Below are 15,236 nucleotides of genomic sequence, written 5' to 3'. Positions count from 1 at the left end.
CTCGCTGCTTCCGACAGCAGCGGGACAGATACGGAGGAAGGAAAAGGATTTCCACATCCCGCCCCAGCGTCCCCCCGACACGGACACGCGGCAGGTGGCTTTGGGCACCTAGGAACCGATAACGCTGGCCGAGACCGGCCGAGGTCACCCTGGCAACCACAGCCAGCCAAGATGACATTTTTACCAATCAATCGCCCCCTGCAATTAGCTGAACGCCCCCCCTCCCCCCAGGGCAATTAAGTGAGCACCGGGAGGCCGCGCACAGCCCCGTGCCAGGACCGAGGATGCTCCTCCGGGTGCCGCAATGACCGTCCCACCGTGTCCCCTCTGCGGGCACAGGAGACCCCTGTGGGGCTGCCCCATGGCAGCGGCCGGGCCCTCCTGCGCTTGCAGGGAAGAGTTAAACCTCGGAGCCTGGTTTTTACCTTCGCCCGGGGACCGAGCAGCTCCAGGTGCCCCGTTCCAACCGGGCGAGCAGCTACAAAGCCCCGTTTGTTCAGAGAAAATAATAATAATAATAATTTAGAAGCCTTTCCCTGTGGGGCAGGGGTTGTTTCTCAGCCTGGGAACAGCCCCAGGTGCAGCCCCCGGCCTCGAGCCGGCACCTCCCCGGGTTCCCGTTAATGCTCCAATTTTTGGTCCTGGCTCGGCTGCCGGCAGACACGATGGTGATGGCCGTGACGGCGCGATGGACAGACAGTGCTGCCTCCGGTCAATGCTGCTGCCTCCCACGAGCCCCCGGACCAGAGCTGCGGTGCCCTCGGCACCTCCAATGCCCAAAAACTCACCCCCTCCCCCCCAAAACCAGCACAACCAGTCTGCAGCCGCCCTCCTTCCTGCCCGGCACCCGCACCCTCCTCTTCCTCCTCCTTGGCTCCCGGCCACCCTGCAGCCACCCCAGGGCCAGGGGCCAGTGCTGGGGAGGAGACAGGGCTGGTCACCCAGTTTCTCAGCCACCGCCAGCCCCTGCTCCCCAGTCTGGCCAGTTTCCCTCTCTCACTGGTGGCGGGAGGATCCCGGTACCCACGGTGACATCGGTGTCACCCACCTCCCCCTGCTGCAGGTTTAGGGTTGGGAACAGGGACCCCCATGTCTGGGGAGTCCCACAGCCCCCCCCTGCACTGCAGGGCACTGTGGGGGTCCAGGGCCATGAGGGGGACATGGGCATCCCCTGCTGTCACCCTGGGGGAAACTGAGGCACAGGGCAGAGCAGCTGAGGACTGACCACGGGTCCGGATAGGGAAAAGGCTGGAGCGAGGAAGAGTGTGGAGGGAGCGGATGCATGGGGGCCACCACGAGGTCCCTGTCCCCATCAACTGTGGCAGAAAGGGCCTGACACCACTGATGTCACCAGGTAAGGGGCTCTCCTGCCCTCACGCATGAGCCGCGGGACCCCTGATATGTGATGGACACTTGCCCCCCTGCCTCAGCCCTGGCCAGGGGACCCCTGGGGGGGTCCGGGCAAACCATGATAAAAAGCTTTTTAAAGAGAGGATCGATGACCGCGGTCTCCTCTGAGCCGTGCTGGGTGGCTCGGTGGCAGGGGGTGACATACAGACGCCCCGTGGATGCCCGTCATCGGGGGATGATGCTGCAGGACAAGATGGGCCACAGCACAAACCCTGGCGGCATCTGCAAACATGGGGTTCCGTGTGATGAGCTGCCCAGTCTCAGGTGCAGAAGAGGGACACGTAATGACCCCCACGTAATGGCCCGACCGGGCCCCGGGCTGCCCAAGCCCTTACAAAGGGGCAGATTCGGGGCCGAGGCTGCGTTGCTTCAGGTTTGGGAATTCCCTCCCTGCTTGGGAAAGGGAAGCTGGAGGCAGGAGGGAGCAGCAGCCGGCACAGCAGAGACAGAAGCAGGGCAGGGCCCCCCCGTCCCCGCTGCCCCCGCGCGGGGCCAGAACGGGCTCCGACAGCGCCGTCAGGGATGCAGCGGGTCCCGCATCCATGACAGCTGGGAGGACGCGGCCAGCCCAGTGTCCCCGATTCACTGGTCAAGAGCTTCGACTGGGATGGAGGGGCCAGAGGCTGTTTCCACAGATCAATACGGGTACAGTGTGCGGGGATGGGAAAGGGGGGGGACAAAGTGGGGGGATTTGTGATGCACCGGCACCTCTGAACTCGCCCCTCTCCTTCTGCTGGGCTGGAAAAGGGGCCTTTTTTTTTCCCTTTTTCACCTCCCCAGACTTCAGCTCGCCCCAAAGGAGCTGCCTGCGCCCGGGCAGCCTCTGCGGGGGTTTTGGGAGGCGAGAGACCGGGGTTACGGGGGTCTCCCTGCTCATTTCCTTCCCCAGATTCAGCTCCAGCATCCGAAAGCCAGGGTGGTGGCGGGGGGGGGGGGACAGGCAGCACCAAGCCCCGGGGCTCTGCTTTGACTCAGAGGCGAAGCACCCCAACGGGGCAAAGCTTTCAGAGAGCAGCAAAGCCCCTCACTGCGGTTTCTGTCGGCGATGCCCCGGCTCCGGCAGTGCCCAGTTTTCCAGGGCAAAAGGAGGGTCTCAGACCCCCAAGCCAGACATTGAACATGCACCTGCAGGACCGGTGTCCATCTGTCCATCCACGCGTCCATCCGTGCACCCGAGGCCGCGCTCACCTGCGACCAGGGCTAAAATGCTGCCGACCTCGCAGCGGTGACCTGCAGGAGGGGGACACGGCGGGACTGGAGGGACCAGCCACCCCGCAGGGGACCGATGGCACCCTGGGAGGTCACTGCCGGCGCTCAGCGCACCCAGAACCACGAAGGCCCATAAAGGTGGCTGAGAACACGGTTCAGCCGTGACTTTTATAGCATCCTAAGTAACCGCTGCCATCGCCAAGCCATCACCAGCATGTTAAATAAAACACATTGCCAGTGAGGTCATCTAATAGCCTATTATTTTTTTATTTGAACTTTTTACCTTCACCTCTTCCTCTGTGCTGAATCAGCTCCTTCGCTTGGCACTTTAATTCCTGCCCCATTTGCGAGATTGATACGGGCTCTCCCGGGGAGCCTGCTCAGGCGGCGGGAGGATGCTGAGGTGGGCGCTGGCGCTGCTGGGATCCTGCCCCAGCTCCGGGATGGAAACAAGAGGAGCCAGGACCTGCCCTGCTGCTGCCCAGAGTTCAGGGCACGCTGTGGGGGGAGAGAATCATGGAATCACAGACTGGTTTGTGTGGGAAGGGACCCTAAAGCCCACCCAGTGGCACCCCCTGCCCTGGGCAGGGACACCTCCCACCAGCCCAGGTTGCTCCAAGCCCCGGCCAACCTGGCCTTGAACCCCTCCAGGGATGGGGCAGCCACAGCTTCTCTGGGCAACCTGGGCCAGGGGCTCACCACCCTCACAGCAAACAATTTCTGCCTCACATCTCATCTCAATCTCCCCTCTTCCAGTTTCAAACCCTTCCCCCTTGTCCTGTGGCTCCCCTCCCTGCTCCAGAGCCCCTCCCCAGCTTTCCTGGAGCCCCTTTAGGGCCTGGAAGGGGCTGGAAGGTCTCCGCGGAGCCTTCTCTTCTCCAGGCTGAACCCCCCCAGCTCTCTCAGCCTGTCCTCCCAGCAGAGGGGCTCCAGCCCTCCCAGCATCTCCGGGGCCTCCTCTGGCCCCGCTCCAACAGCTCCGTGTCCTTCTGCTGTCGGTGCCCCGGGGCTGGAGGCAGCACTGCAGGGGGGTCTCCCCCGAGCGGAGCAGAGGGGCAGAATCCCCCCCTCGCCCCCCTGCCCACGCTGCTGGGGATGCAGCCCAGGCTGCGGGGGGTTTCTGGGCTGCCAGGGCACGGTGCCGGGGCGTGTGGAGCTTCTCCCCCCCACTGACACCCAAGAAGAAAGAGGTTTGCACTGAGCGAGGACACGGCCCACACCACCCCAGGCACCGCAGCCGTCACCTCATCTCGCACTCCCAGGGTGTTGGGTTGGATTTTTGCAGCCACCGAGTGGCACTGGGTTTGACCCCTTTCCTCCCACTCCTGGGCTCGCCCTGGCAGGCTGGGAAGGCCAGGCCCCGCTGCAGAGCCACCCCGGGAGGACACGGAGGAAATAACAGCGGCTGCAAGTCGAGGGGATGCTCCGGGGGAGGCTGCCCAGGCCCTCCCCACCTCCGGGATGGCTCCAGCACCCACTGTTTTCGACGCGGCCGCAGGCAGAGCAGACCCAGACTCAGGAGCATGCGTCTAGTCAACACTCTTTTATTAAAAACAATTACAAAAAAGTTACAGGTTACAATAGTTATGTACAACCCCAAAACCTCTTACCAACCACAAACCTCTGGTTTTACAGTGTTACGGGTCCCAGGGGGTGGAGGCGATTGCAGCCCGTGGGTCCGATGCTTGCTCTGACCCACACCGACAGCACGGGTGGAAGCGGTCCGTTCTCCCACCAAGACCCCACAAGACAGGCAGCCTCCCCCCAGAAAACCACCTCATTTTAAGGGGTCCCGGCCGAACTGTAGGGAAAGGAAGGGGGAATGGCCGTGGTCCCCTGGCCTGGCAGGACTCACGCCTGGAGGAATGCACCCTGCAGCCGTGTTCTGTTGTGCCCAAGCCCAGGCGCTGGGATGAAGCCATGCAACCAGCTCCCCAAGCAGGACACAGCACTCTGGGTCCACATTAGAAATGGGACGGCTTTTCCAGGGAAGGCAGCTGCTGTGGGAGAGGGCCGGGGAGCTGGAATTGCCTGTCGAGTAACAGGGGAACCCCGGGGCAAGAGCCAGCTTTGAAATCTAACGGTAGACACCGGTGGGCTGCTCCGGGTACGCTCCGTTGCTGCAGCCAGGGGTGAAGAGAAACGGGGGGATAAATAAGGGAAAGAGGCAGAAGCAGGAACAAACCTTCCCTCCCTGGTTAGGAAGCACTGAACTCTCTCTCCGTCTCTCCCACAGCCTGGGCAGGAACAGCACCGTTCCCTGCAGGCGACGGGAGAGGGGGACAGGACAGGGTGTCCCGAGGCTGCTTCACCTGGAAGCCCCACGGCAGGGAAGGAGGCGGCTGCAGCGCTTGGCAAAGGCGGGCTGCAAGGAGAGCGGGATGCGACGTACCCCACAGAGCGCTGGGGCCGGCAGGGAGCTGCGTGGCCTAAAATCTGGGGTAACGCTGGGAGCCCGTGCCACTGCCTGCCGGAGGCAACACAGAAGGGCTCAGCTATAACAGGAGCCTTCACAGTCCCCACTTCTCCTGGTGGCTTCAGGAGAGCCTGGCAGAGGTCTGGCGCTGGAAGCCACCTCCTCGCCTCTGAGGACAGCAGTGGGACGGGGACAGCCCCCCAGGGCTTGTGCTGTACCAGCACCCTCTGGCCCAGGCAGAGGGGCCCGAGCAGGACACCCCTGCCCGTGGCACACAGCCCAGTCCCACATTCCCCACCACCATGCTGGGCACAGAGCGGGGACAGGTCACCAGGACATGCCGGGGGCGTCCCCAGACTCTGAGCCCAGCGCTGGCGGTGGGTTACAGAGGAGCGAGCCAGACCCAGCTCCGACAGGAACCAAAACGCAGCAGCTCCCCTGCCCCACTGCCACTGGAGCAACACAACCAGCCCGTGCCGGGGATGCGGGGCTGGCACCACCAGCACCGCGGGAAGCGGTGTCCGTCCCGCCTTGGGGGGGGCGAGGCGATCGCTGCTCTAACAAGGGGGCAAAGCTGCTGCCTGGACCTCAGCGAAGAGACCTCGTTTCTCAGGGGCTGTTTCCATCAGCTCTCTTGTTCCCCCGACAGCAAGGGAGCCTGGGCAGAGAGCGGCCACCAGAGCCACCCTGGCTGCCCGTGCTCCTGCCCCAGCCACCACCAGTGTGACAGGGACACTCCCGACATTGCTTTTGTCCAGGGCCCAGACAGACAGTAACTGGGTCTGTCAACGCGTAAACACGCAACGCGTAAACTAGTTTAAAATAGTAATTTCTGCCTATTGCTTTTGCTCTTGCCTGCATCAAGTCCCTGCCGCCAGGGACAGAGCGGTGGGGAGTCCCGCAGAGTGCCAGGGGCCACCCTTAGGCGGAATCTGAGCTGCACCTGGGTCCCCCCAAAAAACCTTGATCCCTACATACGAGCTTGCTGGAGACATGCTGGAAGCTCAGGGTGAGGGGATGGACAGCTTGTCCTAACCCGCAGAGACACGATGCCTGCTCTTCCCACTGTCCTCCCCTGGAAGGCTGCAATTTGCCGCTCGGCTCTGGGAGCCCAGCTTGTCCCAGTCCCGCTGTCCCTTGCCTCACCGCAGCTCCCTGAGGTCTGGGCAAGGACCGACATCGTGGTTTCCCCCTTTTGCAGAGGCTGCAGAACCAGGATGCCGGCCCTCACTGAAGAGATCACCTGGGTCGCAGCAGGTGGTAATTCCCCAACCCCATCTCATTCCTCTCCGACCTGCTGCTCCCACTACGTGCTCTCGGAGATGGCCTCCCTCTCCCACAGCTCTGGCTTTCCCCTCTGCAGCAGAACTGCACTAGGATCTCCTCCCTGATGGCTTCAGCCTCCGCTCTGGCCACCCCTCGCTTGCCATTCACACTCCAGCTCCACAATCCACTCGCTCTACAGCTTCCTGCCCAACTTTCTGCCATTTCCCCCCCCATCGCCAAACTCTGCGGGAATCTACCAGCCTTGGAGGACAGAGGCAATTTAAGTTACATTTGGGAAAAAAAAAAAAAAAAAAGAAAAAGATCTACCTTTAACTGAACCAGAAAGATCCTTCTGCACGTATCCAACCTACCTCTAAAAGCTTCTCCTAGGAGCCAAGAAGTTCTCTCTGGTTGCGCTACTCAAAACCACCTTGCCGTGCCTACAAGGCAAGTGTTGTACCACAGAATATCCCTCGGGTGGAGTCAAGAGGATCTGAGAGCCACTACCTGGCCACAGGGACCTGCAAGCAGTGAGCTGGTGCCGTTCAGCTGCGCCAGCAGCAGTCCTGAATTCCCATAGATACCTGTGAGTGCCCGGGGAGCCTGGGGTAGCATGCTGCTGCGTACGGGTGGACAGTGTTACTCTGAGCATTTATTGCACTGCTTCAAAGAGGTGGAGGAGGAAGAGGAGAGAGAGAAAGCGCAAGTCATCGTTTCACTTTAGCATCTTCTTTGATCTTCCAGACCATCAGCTCCATGCAAGCTCTGGCATCCTCGCTGGAGTCGTGCCCTTCCACTGGGGACAGAAAGACAAGGACGGCCGTTACCACCCGGGCCCCGGCAGCCCCTCTGCTGCAGGGCAGCTGCCCGCCCAGCACGACGCTCAGAGGAAGGCTTCCCGAGAGCAGCTCCTGCCTGATGCTGCTGGCCCCGCTGCTCACTGCCCTCTGCCACAGCAGCCACAGGTCCCTCGGTGATCACCGTGAACCACACTGATGGATTTTAAGTAGAATTTCCACCAAACACATTTTTTGCTGGACTTCAGCCCGATGCTGTTCCCTTGTTTAAATTAAGGGCTGAAGTCCTGCTAGCCTGAGGGCCTCAGGCTACGGAACAGCTGGTTAGAGAGGCCTCCATTTCCCCAGCAGTATGTTTACACCGTACTCGAAGACGGAAAGGAACACGCCATGCTTCAAACAGGAAGGCCAATCTCAGTTTGCCAGAGAGAGAAGGGAGGGCATGGCATGGCCCTGACAGAGCTACCTCTGGCCTTCTCACACCACTTCTCTGGTCCCCACTTCGCACAGAGAGGGCAGAAGCAAGCGCTGCTGGCCCTCAGAGCAGGGTTCAGACTGAGACTGTCTGTGGCAGAGACTTCACGTGTTGGCCCCTTCACAGCTACTGCCAGACACTGTGCAGGGAGGAAAGATGAGGAGCAAGAGGAGGGGCCTTGGAGAAAGCAGGTCCAAGGAGCCCACCTCCAGGTGGGACAGGACACCAGACCCTCACTCTCAGCTCCTCCTTGCTCTCACCGTTGTCCTGGATGATGCGCTTGAGGTAGTCTGCCATCAGCGTCCGGAGAGCCCGTTTGTAAGGCAAACCCAGCCGGTGGGGAAAGACGATCGCAGTATCCACCACTGTACCATGGATAAGCTGGAGGGAGGGAGCCAGAAAGGAAGGTAGTTATTTTCCCTCTCCCACAGGGACGGACACTCCTTAGGATTAACCACGCTAAAGCAATCTTCCGGTCAGGCTCTGTGTAATGCTATCACCAAGCTCCAACCCAACCAGTCTTGCAAGAGGCTCTGGCTGAATTAAAGGTGACTCTCCCTTAAAGTGCGTGTGCACGCTGGCTTCCCAAAGCTCTGCCAGCCAACATCCCTGCCCTCAAAGCCCCGCCTAACTGCACCTTCAAAGCAGCAGAAATTCAGGGTTAATTCGGTTTGTAAAACTCAAACTACAGGACAGGTGTTTCCTTAATCCCCTGGCCTGGAGAAGCTGGCACACCTCTGAGAGTGTCTTTCACAATGGGAAACTCAGCCGAGGAACCAGTTGACCCCACAAAGCTTCTAATAGCTTTTCAACTGCTTCTCAAGATGTGAACTCAAGCGGGAAGGATGTGCAAGTCAAAACTGTACCTAAGCCATCGTACGCCACGCTGCCTCTATGGAAAAGGCTTAACCTTCAAGGCGCAACCCACCCTGAAAACCTCCAGTCCGTCAGCAATGAGTCAACAGGAAGCTTTTAACCAGCACCGGCTTAACAGGGATGGAACGCGACAAGAAGATCTTGTGCTTCTGGGGATAAGGAACTACCCAGCGGATGGGGAGGCAGGCCCTGGCTGGTCCCATGTTCAAGTCAAAGTGCCTGGGCACACAGGAGAGGCAAGAGGCTTGCCGTCCTCCAGGTCTGAAGTGTCATCGTGCCGGAGGAACTGAAGCTGCTGATCAGGTCAACGTGCTGCCTACGCCGCACATCTGGCAGAGTCCATGAACACAGGGTAAGCTGTCTTCTTTTAAATACCCATTTTTTTTACTCTCGGGCTAAAACAAGATTAATCCTCTGTTGCGAAGAATACATGTTCAGTGAGAGCTAAAGGAACACGGACGAAGGTTCTACAGGAGTAAAATGCAAGGTCTAAGAGATAAACCCGAATGCCTGACCAAAAGACGGCTCTGCAAGTCTTGACACAGGATGACTCAGGCAGGACCCTGATAATCCCATCTCATCTGCCTCAACTCTTCCTAGGCACCAGCTAATGTCGCGTGACAATCCGTAACTTCCTCATTAATAGTTTCATAGCCCAGCTCCGTGAATGCCTGAGAACAGCTGCAGTTTAACAGAAACAACCTGCTACGCTCTTGGGAGTATAAAACTGCCAACATTATGGATAATCCCTCGTAGGGCGCAGTCAAGTTTGGCACCCACCCAGGCACAATGATAATTACTTATGTAGATCAGGAAGACTGAGGAAACAGGATAATATAGCTTTAAATAAAAATTGAAATGCTATCACCATTTGGAGCTTGCCATGGCCATTAGCGAGATGTCGACTTTACTGCCAGAGCCTGCAGACGTTACAGCTTGACATGCCACTGCCTGTCACCCTCTGCTATATTGCTCTCGGGTTCGTTCTCTTGGCAGTGTCTGCGACACTAAGAGAAAATCATGCCTCTAAGAGGCCAACGCAGTCATCCTCTGCTGATAAAACTGTAAATAATTTTTTTATGATGATGATGAACTCCCTGAGAGGCTGGGATAAAGGGTGCCATGGAGAGGTAAAGCGCTTTGCAGGCATTAAAACCTCCTGCTTCCAAACCACCGCCGTGAGTTGGCAGACGCAGCTTCTTCATCGAAGGAGCTGCATGATAAAGAATGGCTGCAGGAAGTTCTGGGCTGTGAGCACCGACTAAAGACTGAGCTCCTGCCAGCCACACGCTTTCTTGGTGACCCTGGACAATGCCCTGGGGATCTACGTTCAGAGTGCAAGGGGAGAGGACAGCCCTCCCTCGCAGGAGAGCAGAGACGTGCAGCTCAGACTGATGAGGGCCAGGCAGGAAACAAGACAGCTGAAAGGTCAAAACAGCTTGATCAAAGTAACACCACAAATCACAGCAAACCAGGCAGAGAACCCCACTCACAGAAAACACACATCTTAACATTAGAAGAGAAAGCATGAGAATTATCTCCAGTGTCAGAGACAACCAAGAGGCTTTGCCTGTTTCTAAAATACCTACTGGGGACACCCAGAGGGCGCAGGGGACCCTGAGCCTCCCCTCTTCATGCCCTGACCCTGGCTGAGCACATCTTCAAGCCAGTCAAAGGAGGCTGACACCAAGCGAGGATTCTTGACCACATGGCAGGGATGAAAGGCCAATAATTTGAGATGTGTCCTTCCAACCAGCCCTGGTCTGTTCACCCTCCCCAGTCACCTCTAGAGATCTGTCACCCTGGGCAGCACCAGTCACTAAGAGCTGGGGTGACAGCACGAGTGACACACGCGACCCACACTCTTGCTCCTCCAACACAGTCAGCTTCTCACTGGCTCAGAGACACGACAGATCTACTGTGTCCTCCTGCTTCTTGGAAATAAAGAGATCCTAAATTTAAAGGAGATGTGTAACACACACCAGGGTGGGAAAGAACCAGAGAGAGATGTACGTGCAAGACATGCAAGTTACCTTTAGTGCAAATAAGTCACTTTCCAAGCTGTGGCCTATCAATATGGTATCTGCACTGAACATGTTCAGTAGGACAGCTTGGACATCCCGCAGGGTGATACTAGTGTTCTCCAGGTCCTCTTCTGTCACACCTGAGAATCTGCAGAGCAAGAGCAGAAAGGAAGCCTTCCTTCGCTAAAGGAACACCTCAAGACCCCAAGCGTCTCAGCCATTAGGGAGCGGTGGTCAATGCAGTTTCAACAAGTGCTCCCAGCCATTCCCCCCAAGTTCCTGATTCTGAGCACAGACTCTGACCCAGGGAAGATCCTCCTCCATCCTTACCTGGTGTTATAGTCCACCACCTTGGAGTCTGGTTTGACGAAGGTGTCGTATACCACTTTCAGGTCAGAATTGATCACCGTTACTCTTGTCAGCTCCAGTCCTTGCTTGGTGTAGCACTGCAAGCAACAGAGCAGACGTGAAGACACATGCGTGCCCACCATGGCGTGGTATCAGTGGAGCCATTCACCAGAGTGCCGCAGCTCCCAAAATGCAGCACCTCTAGCGTAGCAAGGCCAGCCAGCAAACACTGCTCAATATCGGCCAGCTAGCTATAGGGTGCACGCAGTCCCCAAATGAAACAGGTGTTGCTAAAACTAATTAATAAGAGCTAATTTAAACGTATGGGACCAATATGATTTAGAGTCTGGAGCAGAAAGGAAAGATGATGGTCGGGAAACAAAGCTTTCCTTCAGCCACTGGTATCACACCTTTGGTCTTCCCCAAAAAGCTTTATTTTGCTTCTGCGTTGCCCCTATCACTAGGGACCCACCATTTCACAGTCTAACGCGTAGATTCCAGGGTAGCCATCAGTCGTAGGCAGCTTCTCAAAAGTCTTCACAAAACCATCAAGGCTCTCCTTTCGCCCATCATGGACATGTTGCTTAAAGAAAAAAAAAAAAAAAAGAAAGAAAGAGAGGGACAACAGTTTGTTGATGGTAGGAACAAGAATCCAAAAAGTCAACTTCAACAGAACCTCCCACTTAAACAAAAAGAATTTTTTTTTTATCTTTTCTGAAGTTTAATAAGGCGTATGTTTTACCTACCAGTCGTTCTGGGAAGGTCACCGCAAGAGCAAACGTAGCCATGTACAACCCCAATTCCAAAGCCAGATCGGAGCTAGCGGCATCATACTGCCAGCTCCTGTTGGAGCAACACATCACACATCTGGGGACAAGTAGCTTTTAACTTTCAATTTGGAGCAGAATTACTCAGAAAGGGTCACAATGGGGTCTTATAACTCCAGCTGCTGGTTCCTGGTTTAGCTTGCGGCAGAGACATGCCCAGGTGCAGGATTCTAATCCCAGACATCCCTGTTTGCGCATTAGCACCAGGTGTGTCACAGCCCATAGACGGCATGAGAAACCGGGGTAATGAAGTACCAGCAAATGTCAACGTGTGCATACAAATAAAAGCCACTGTGTTCCAAAACCAGAGAGTTTGCAGACAAACAGGAGCTACTGCCTACCAGCACTCGAGGCAATAAACAAAGAGTATTTCCAACTGCTCTTCATTATCCCCAGATAAAGCTCTGGGGTCAAGAAGATCCAGCAGAGAAGAGCTCCCCGAGCCAGCAGGAAAACTCAGGGAGTCATTTCGCAAGTGGCTTAAGCCAATGCGAGACTAAGCCGCCGTTGCAACAGGGACTCCCACTCTCCTCTCCTCCCCAGCCACACATCCCACCCTACCTGGGTCAGCCTGGAACCCTTCTTTGCAGGGCGAGTTTTAAACTGGATGATCACACTGATGCGGTTACCCGCAGCGCTGCGCCAGTGGGGAGGCAGGAACACGCAATCGAGGGCAAGGCAGAGACTGGGACTGCCCTTTTGCCCACTACCGTGGTTTTAGGTCAAACTAAACTGCCGTACCACACCCAGAGGTGACACCCTCTCTCCCTTATTCCTCAGTAGGGTTTTTTGTTTTGTTTAAGTCTCGTCTATCCCCTAAACCTCAATGGATTTGCGCCCAATCGCAGCCGCCTGCGTACACCCTCCTTCATCGCGCTTCTCACAGATCTCACCCTGCAAGGAAGCGGACTGTACTTGTTCATCTGAGGATGGAAAGCCTGCAGAGACGAGGACCTGAGGCACTTGTAAAGCTGAAACCTGCAGGCAGAGGGATAACCAAAGCGAGGATTTGCACGTTTTCCTGCTCAGGTTATTACCGCAGGTGCAGCCAGAGTGCACAGAACTGCATCATTAGAGTCTAACGGGGCAGCTGGGCCAACACCGAGTCCAATCTCTTCCTGTACCCAGAGCCAGCACTGCTCAAAGGTGGCATGGTGTGTTGCTTCCTAGGAGCAGGAGGCCACACTTGTCCCTTCTGCATCTGACAGTTTTGCTACAGAAACGAGTACGGCTAATTACCAGGCCAACGGACAGTAAACGTTTTTCTCCCTTGCAGCTTGATCCCTTCCCTCCCTCTGGAATACAATATAACCGGGCAGTGAAGGAAAGAAAAAAAATAAATATAAATTGGGTGTTTTTCTAGACTAGATGCTCTGCAACTGCGCAATTCTCCCTTGCTGAGAGGCGGGCAGAAAAGTTGCTTCTGTTTTTCAGACCGGCAAAAGAAGCCGACTCGGTTATCACAAAGAAGAGCAGCTCCAGCCTCCTCCGCTCCCGGGGAGCAGTGGGTACGAGCGCAGCTCCATCCTGCCATCTCCCGCCACGCCGGCCAACTGCAGCGGAATCCAGACAGGCACATGTCAAACGTATTTGGAAGGAAGACACAGACATGCTTTTCCAACCAGCTACGGATCTAGTTACTCTGAACAGCTTCTTATTACAAATATTTGCTGTTTTCAGTGCCCTCCTTCAAAGCTGAAAGATACCGTGCTCCCCAGCAGCGCAAACATCCCGATATCTCACTCCTGAGCGGGCCATGGACTCCAATCTGCCATCTACCAAAGGATGCCGTGAAACTCGCGCGTTTGGATGAGAAAACCAAGAAAGCTGTTGTAGCAGCGCAACAACCAGGAGGCTGACGCAAAAGGATGCCTGAGCCCTGAAGCACTGGTGGCACGCTTCATTGGGTAAGAGGCTATTAGAGAGATTGTATGTTTCTCAAAAGGCCATGAGGGTTTATGGTCTACAACAGCCACGCAAAAACATGCAGAGAAGTCGTGTTTTTACAGCCCCATCAATTTCTCTAGACTTCCCTGCTGGATGCTTTTTTGGAACACTGATTAAAAAGAGATCCTAATTTCACACATAAAAAGAAACAGGAGAAGCGGTGCCTGCCCGATCCCCTCCGCGCTTCAGGCTGCGCAGGGCAGCTTTCAGGGTGCCCATCCAGACAATACCTCCTGTTTTGACCAGCCTTGAATTTTGCCCCAGAATTCACTTCCTAGCTCTAGCTTTTGGTCTGAACAAGAACAAGAAGGGCACCCACCTCTCCAGAACCTACAGCCAGCCTCGCTGGCCCTGTATCGCTTGAGGTCTTTCAGACAGTGGGACAAGACGCCGCCTTTTAACAGATAAGCTCTGGGAGCCCCTTCCACTGGACATGAGCCTTTTAGATCCCCTCTCTCTTGGTTCTGCATCACACTCCTCCGCCCCGCAGGGCGGCCAGATATAAAAATGCCACTGAAACAAGAGACAAGGAGAATCCGCAGAGACCCAAAGAAAGGCAAAAGACAGATTGCTCCCTTCAGTCAATGGTTTGAGGACCAGTAATGCCAGGCTGGGAAGCCAACTCTCCCGTTGGCTAAGGGGAAAAAAAAAAAAAAAAAAAAAAAAAAAAAAAAGCACCTGTGCAAAGCTATCCCAAACAGCGTTCAGCTCTATCAAAGTGCCAAAACTCCATTCCTGAGCAGGTTTTTCATTCTGCTTTCCAGTGGTGGGATCCCTTCCCTGCCCCCTCACCCCAAGAGAAGTAATATTTATGAGTTACAACAGCCTCCTTGGGTAGATTCCTCCTCTTAATACAACAAAGGTCATGCAATAAACGGAAAACTAAGAAAAGATTTGGTCTACAGCAGAAAGTGACCTTAGCACAGCCGTCTGGGAAAGGAAAAAAATGGGAAAAAGGTTCTTACACACTGTTGCCAAGGCCCCGAGACTGCTTTTTAGAAGGAAATGCCTTATTTCTCACTTCCTCAATGTTTTCCTAAAGACGACTGCATCTGAGCTTTTGCTGGGCAGCTTAATCCATTGGCATTTGCTTAAAACAAATGAAACCACCTCACTTCAGACAGCCGAGTCTCCTCCTTCCTGCCAAACACTGCATTCTTCTACCTTTACAGAGCAAAACATATTTGAGAAGTACTTGTTTTTCCCCCTTAAGGAAAGCCACCACTCTTCTAAAGTGCTTAAGCAACGATTACACAGCCATCACCACTGCAAGCAAAGGACAAATGTCATTGAGAATAAAAAGGTGTTGCTCAATGTCTTACTTTAGCAACCTGGCAGCCTGGTGAACCCACAGCTCCTGAGCAGCAGCTGTAATGAGTTTCCCATCCACCTGGCACTGAAAGAACAAGAAAGAAGAGTCAAAGAGAAGAGTCCTGTTAACAAGAGACCTAAATTTTAGCTCTCACATGCAGAGATACCCTGGATGAGCACAGCAACAATAATGTGTCAAATAAAGGGGAAAAATAAGTACGGATTCGCACGCAGCAATCTAAAGAGTTTAAGTCTCAGCCAGACAAACTCCAGAAGCCACCTGGATGCTCTGATGGAGAACCACAGCAGAGCTCAAACTAGGTTAGTGTC

General features: G+C 55.6%; 1 protein-coding gene across 2 annotated transcripts in view; it reads right to left on the bottom strand.

The window, feature by feature from the left end:
• Positions 1–4,143: 4,143 nt before the first annotated feature.
• Positions 4,144–15,236, bottom strand: part of REXO1 (RNA exonuclease 1 homolog) — a 43,225-nt gene continuing 32,132 nt past the window's right edge. For both annotated transcript variants that reach the window (XM_074565394.1, XM_074565396.1), the window contains exons 11-16: positions 14,918–14,991; positions 11,294–11,404; positions 10,804–10,919; positions 10,483–10,621; positions 7,834–7,954; positions 4,144–7,097 (exon numbers count right to left, since the gene is read on the bottom strand). In XM_074565394.1, coding sequence (XP_074421495.1) covers positions 7,009–7,097; positions 7,834–7,954; positions 10,483–10,621; positions 10,804–10,919; positions 11,294–11,404; positions 14,918–14,991 — 650 coding nt within the window. In that variant the 3' untranslated portion in view covers positions 4,144–7,008. The remainder of the gene's footprint in view (positions 7,098–7,833; positions 7,955–10,482; positions 10,622–10,803; positions 10,920–11,293; positions 11,405–14,917; positions 14,992–15,236) is intronic.

This window comes from Larus michahellis, chromosome 23, assembly GCF_964199755.1.
Source record: "Larus michahellis chromosome 23, bLarMic1.1, whole genome shotgun sequence".
In the NCBI taxonomy this organism is placed as follows: Eukaryota; Metazoa; Chordata; class Aves; order Charadriiformes; family Laridae; genus Larus; species Larus michahellis.
This window is presented reverse-complemented; position numbering and strand designations above follow the sequence as displayed.